The 6,434-nt window shown below is 39.8% G+C and overlaps 1 protein-coding gene across 1 annotated transcript in view; it reads left to right on the top strand.

The window, feature by feature from the left end:
* Positions 1–3,328, top strand: part of LOC101857403 (PHD and RING finger domain-containing protein 1) — a gene marked incomplete at its 5' end in the record, with an annotated part of 21,527 nt that extends 18,199 nt beyond the window's left edge. The window contains 1 exon segment of the mRNA XM_005096639.3: positions 509–3,328. Within this exon segment, the coding sequence (XP_005096696.2) occupies positions 509–604 (96 nt within the window).
* Positions 3,329–6,434: the final 3,106 nt, after the last annotated feature.

Genomic DNA, 6,434 nt, shown 5'->3' with positions numbered 1-6,434 from the left:
GGAGTTGGTGGAGAGTGGGAAGTTAGGTGGGTGATGGGGAATGCCAGTGGTAGATTCTACCTTCTTTTTTTCTTCACTTTTTCTCTTCTGCCTATCTCTGTCTCCTTTTCTCTACTCTAAATTAACATCCTTTGGGGTTTTTTTTTGGGGTATAAGTTTGTTCTCATTTTGACAAGAAATGTTATTTTTCTTTTTAATAGTTTAGTTACAGCAAGGTATAAAGTTGAAGCACAGAGTCATTTTAAAATGTTGTGTTTCCTGCTGAAATATGGACTGTCTGGAAATTTTCAAAGAATAGTAGATCACCTGTTTTCTTTTCACTGTAGGTGGTTTGCTCTTTTTTTTTCATCAAACATCTATTGTCCCTATTTCTCCCTTACGTCTCTTTGTATATACTCTCTAGTAGCACTTTTCTTATCTTCGGCTCTTGTTCGAACTATTTGTGTTGCAAGTGCCTTGAAACTCTTACTTAAAACTTATTGTCTTGTCGTCTCCTTTGTTTGGTCAGGTGACAGCTTCGAAGGAGACGGTGGTGCACCAGGAGAAGATTCGCTCGCTGGTGGATGCCTATGTCATGAAGGCCCGCAAAGCCAGACGCTCTTAGCCGATAGGACCTGGAATTTGTCTTTGTGCTTGTGCCCACTCTGCTGTCCTCCAAGGGATTGTGTTGTTGTTGTTTTTCAGATTGAGAGACTGAAATGAGAAGAATGAGAGACTGGATAGTAAAGTGGATAGTAAAGAATGCCCAGTGTAAGAAGTTGTGGGATTTTTTGGTCTTTGGAGATGTTACAGAAGAATATGAAGTGAATTGTCGTGTGCTAGTGAAAACCTAGTGTGCGCCTGTCCGTACAGTATTTTCGTCTTCATTTGTTGCGGAGACTGGTGCAGAATATCATTCCTGTCCAGCCTCTTGTTTTAAAAAAATCCTATTTGTCTCTTTCTCCCTTTTCATTTCAGTTATATAAAATTCATGCCTGACTTATTTGCAGAATACTCTGAAGAAAAAAAGCTCATTTCTTACAAATTTGTTTTTTGTAAAATTATGTTGTTCATAAAAATGTAGAAAGAAAACAGTTTTTCTATCAATGTTATTGCTGTTTTAGGCATTGGGAAAAGTAATGTGTGCTTGAGAGTCAATGAACAAGTTTACCTTTTGTGTGTCTGCCACCCCATGAATAGATTTGCTTGGCATTTGGATGTCAGGGGGGTCTTCGGTTTAAGATTGGAATGTATTCTTGTTTGAGACAGTGACATGTTTGTTTTAGATTCATTATATCATTCCCTGTTTCCCATCATTACCCTGTATGGTTGGCTCCTCCCGCCTTTGAGTCCCTTGTGTCTTCCATTTCCGTAATCGCCAACACTCCAGTGGGCTAGAGTCGAGATTATGCAAACTGTTTTGCTAAAAAAAGAAAATCCCAACTTTTTGTAGGTACAGACATAAAATTTTTGTATATTATCTTTGTTTTTGTTTTATTAATCTGTCAATCAGTTCAGTGGTAGAAATTTATATGTAGTTTTGGTGTTTTTTTAAAAACTAGTGTGCTATAAACTCCTCTCCCCCCCACCCCCCACCCTCATTCCTATAATGTGTGATAGCATACACATATAACTTGGGTAATGCAGTCTACATAGGGAATAGTGGGTTATAGGAAGAATTTGTGTAACATGAGGGAAGCTGGGTCGTTTTTAGATTGGTTTGTGTCCAAGAATTGTTGATTTCATTTCCTTTCTTTTGACAGTTGCGGATAATACACACATACATAATATGATATTTGTCCATTGTTTCCATATTTGTGTTAGCATTTGTTGTTACTTTAGTTGTCCTTACAAATATGCAAGAAATTTTCTTTGCTGTAACTTCCCGATTAATTCAGTTGTAGAAAACATATTTTGACTTTTTTATTTCTGAGAATTAGGTTATGTTTGAAATGCGAGTGATTACTGATACTGGTGTAAATTTGACACTTGAAGGACTCTTCCAGTTTCAACCTTGTCACTGAATGCCAATAAATAAGAGACAGTAGATCTCTGAGTTGTTGACCAGAGCGAGATTGTTGATTGCAATGATGACATGATGCACAAGCCAGTGAACTTTTCCAGTTTTTCCCAGAGAATGAGGTTTCCTGTCTCCTGTGAACAATTGTAGAGAAGAGAAATATTTTTTCTCTTCATATGTCTTCATATGCATCTTTTCCCATTCCAGGACTGTGTTTGTAATCTTTATGTCTCTCTCAATACACTTTTATTTAAACTGTAAACAAGGTGTTCTATTTTTTTGTCCTTAATAGAGAGGATTGATTAGATGTCTCTTCTTTTACGAAAAGGCTGTGCAGCCTCTATAAAACTTTCTTTAAGAACTAGGAATAAGCACATTTTACTTTTGACTTAGTGCTTTTGCAATCTAAGGTCTAAATGGAATATATGAAAATGGCCTGACCGAAAAGTAATTAATTCTAAGAAGAGCATGATGGTAAAAGTTTTGTCAGGTCGCAAGTATGACGGCGAGTTCTCTGTTTTCCCTAATGCTTGATGGGTACGGGGACGCTATCCAAGAATGCACAGGTCGTCGTTTCCTTGTTGACATTTCTTTCTTCCACGGCAACCGGATGATTAACAATTGTCTCTTGTTGTTCTTATCGATCCAGCAACAGCTAGGCTCTCGCCCTTCTGTCCAATGCCATGTAGTGATAAGTGCAGGTTTGCTGCAGTTGCTGTAATGTTCCGTAGAGTGTGTTGTCAATGTTAGCTCTTGGAAGGAGAAGTGTGTAGCTCTGATGTCATTTAGGGCTGTACGGTGGAAAAGGTGATGATCCAGTCTCATACGCTTAGTCACATAGTCTGAGAGTTAAAACGGTTCATTTCTATTTCTTTTTTTGTCAGCGGTACAAATGGCTGATATGTATTAATACAGGGTAGTAACTGTGACTGTGAGAAATTCCTAATCTTTCCCCATTTTTTCCCAATGGGGGAAAAGTGAGAAAAGCTCCCTCTATTTGCTGTTACAAGTTTGACTTTTGTGCTCATTTAAAAGTAGGAAAATGAGAAAAACTGTCACAGAGTATGTTTGTGAAAGTGACATTGGGGAACCCTTGTTAGCCTGTGTTACCTTCTTGGTCGGGTGATGGGGGTGGGGAGATATCATGCTTTTGACTTGTGTACAGTGTTGGGTAGGGTCTTGTCGATGAGCATAGACTCACTGTATACTGCTATTGTCGATGAGCATAGACTCACTGTATACTGCTATTGTTGTCTGTTCTTTCACTGTACATAGACGTAGTTGAAACTTGAAACGAATTAAAGAGAATTATGGTATGTACTTAACTTGAATCATTTTGTCCCTTTCTCATATTTGCTTGTTTTGTGTTACGTGCTTATTTTTTGTCCATCTTGTTTTACAGTGCTGTCGCCTGTGTCTTCTACGGTGAGTAGGTGGTTGGTGTGTGCTCTGGTTAGGTTTGCTCGTTCTTTCCAATCAAACATTTATTGTCCTTGTCTCTTTCTTCCTTCTTTTCTGTGTTTGTTACTCGCTTGTAACACCTCCAATCTTTGGCCCTTATATGACTTTAATGTTGAAAGTTCCTAGAACTAAAACTTCTATGGTAGGCTATTTATAAGTCTTTGCTCATAGAAGATGCGAGTTTGGGTTGATTCCAGTGCAGGGAAGTTATTATTTTTATCGAGTATCTCAGTCTCTCTGTCTGTCTGTCGGTCTGTCTGTCTGTCGGATGCTGTATCCCTCTCGATGTGAGTTGGACCAGGCAGGCAGAGTGGAAGCAGGCTGCCCTGAACATTACCGTAATTGTGTCTATGAGGGCGTCACTCACTCATTTAAAATCATGCACAATAATTCAATGCTGTCAAAAGCAACGGGAAGATACTTTGTCTTCTGTCGCATGAGTGGTTTGCGGGTGCTCCGTCTTTCTTTTCAAAGATTTATCTTCCTTATAATCTCTCCTCCTCCTTCAAGGGGGGTTCTCGTGACCTAGAGATTAAGGTGTTTGCCTCTCTTTCAATAGGTCCCGGGTTCATATCCGGATAGCGACGGGAAATTTTTTTTCTCTAAAATTGTCTCTTTTCACCTCAATTCCTGCTCTCCAGCTATGTTCTGTCGTCTCCTTCTTTGCCCCCTCCTCTGGGCGCCAGACTCTTTCTGCAGCCTTTCTAGTGCTACAAATGTACCCCGTGGCTCATACTCATACTTATTGTTGTCTTTTTGCCACACCCCTGATCTTATGGTAACATGATCCACATCAAGAGCGAAAAATCTCGGAGGTCCCGTGTTCAAGTTGCGCACATTAAAGATCCCTTGGTGGTCCAAAATCGATTAGAGTAGGCTTCGGGGGCTACCCGGGCAAAATTCTAAATTTCCTACCAATTGAAAATATTTAATATATCCCGCGCGCACATATTACCTTAATATGCAGTTGCCAGCGCCCGTAACCCCCCCCCCCCCCCCCCCAAAAAAAAAAAGAACCCAATAAAACCCCCACAAAAAACAAAAACAAAACAACAAAAACAAAAACGAAGCCCCCCCCCCCCCCCCCCCAAAAAAAAAAAAACCCAAACAAACAACAGAGCCAAACAGAACCCAAAACCTTCGGGAGCGCATTCGAGGACCTTACTCACCGCACTCTTTCAGGACGTAACGGACATACTATAGGTCCAATCAGCAGCAGACTAAACGCTATGTTGTGGCAGATTTCAGGCGTGGGTGGTTGGCGGGTGCTCTGGTGTGGTTTGCTCCTTCTGTCCTATCTAACAACTATCGTTTTTTATGTTTGTTACTCTCTAGTAACACCTAATATCCGGTGCTTATATGACCTTACTGTGTTGCAAGTGCCGTAAGACTCTTACTAAAACTAAACATTTCAGTTTACCTTACACAACTCAGAATCAGGAATTAACATGCAGTGCGCACGCTGTTGCCTGCTTTTTAAAGTTGCAAATAAAGATATTTGAAGTGAAAAATCTGTATAAATAACAAAATCATGCTTCTTTAAAAAAATTTAATTGCCCTAAAACAGTGCTTCTGAAATACATGAAAGTCGCTACTTTAAAATAACACCTGACATTTTTGGCCGTCTTGAGTTACTAAGATCATGAGGTCAGAAACTAAATGTTCTGTCAATCAAAATCGTAGGATATGTGGAGTTGTTGTCAAGATACATGTATACACTTAGAATAGAATTTGAAAAAATCTTGACTTTGACATATTGTGAAACTCAAAATCTGAAACGTCAAATTTCTCAAAACGAGGTACTGAGAATAATTCAAGGGTAGCGAAGTGTTTGCTCGCTTTTTGCCCCCACCCCCTCACCTTTGCCCCCTTCTCTGGGCTCCTGACTCTTTCTGAGGCTTTCAACTGCTTCTCCTTGGCTCCTTCTTACTGGTGTCTTTCAGCCGCACCCCTGAACTTATGGTAGGAAAGATCTCGAATAAGGGCGAGTTGCGCAGGTCCCTTGTTGGTCCAAAATCGATAAGAGTAGGCTTCGGGGTCACCCGGGCAAAATTCAAAATCTGCTACCAACTGAGAATCTTTGGTTTGTCCAGCTCGCTCATACGACCCGATACAGTTGCGAACGCCGTAAAACACTTACCAAAAAAAAAAAAGTGTTGCTGAATAACCAGATTGCGTGTCCTCAAAGAGATAACTGACCTTGTTGGCTCTTCAGTCAACAAATTATTTTTTTCGTGGACTGAAGCTGAGTATGTTTATTATGGGGAGACCGACGCCTGTTGTGTAATGGTTGCTCTACACAGAAGACACGAGTCCAATTCCCCGGTTGGGTAATAATTCTATCAAGCACCCCCATCTGTCTGCTGGAATGCATCGCACCTTCAGGTTATAGTATAATATATCTAAAGAGCAAGCTCGAAGCTCTCTGCATTCTTTATTATGATCTAAGTCGTGTCGATGGGGGCTTAAAACAATGTCTACTGTTAATATGGTCATTAGTTGGGGAAGAAGTTGCTTAGATTGTTTTCACGGTGTTCCTGTGCTGTCGTCATTTAAAAAAGTACAGTATATGAAGATATTTATTTATATTTTTTAAAAAAAATTACAGGAGAGCCGAAACAACAATAAACCTATCCCCCCCTTTCCCTTAAAAACACACAAAAAACCAAAACAAAACAAAACAATTGCTTTAAAGGTAATACGGAAGTTATTATCAAAACCATATTCTTAAAAAATATTGACTTGGGCTTTGTATAAAGAGTTGTTTTTTTGGTAAAAACATTCAGTTTTATTTTAAATCTCTCCCGTAAAATTGTAGAAACTGGATATAATAATTTACTGTATTAAAAAAAATGGCGCCAGTGAGCTGGAGGTGACAGACTAGGTAGGCTGCGTAAGTTACTCGTGGTCCACATCTAGGGGAAAAAAACCCAAAGAGAAAAACCAACAGCCCCGCCCCCCCCCTTCCCTCAAC

The sequence above is a fragment of the Aplysia californica genome, unplaced genomic scaffold (assembly GCF_000002075.1).
Source record: "Aplysia californica isolate F4 #8 unplaced genomic scaffold, AplCal3.0 scaffold00134, whole genome shotgun sequence".
Classification (NCBI taxonomy): Eukaryota; Metazoa; Mollusca; class Gastropoda; order Aplysiida; family Aplysiidae; genus Aplysia; species Aplysia californica.
The sequence above is the reverse complement of the archived record's forward strand: the minus strand, read 5'-3'. Positions and strand labels throughout refer to the sequence as shown.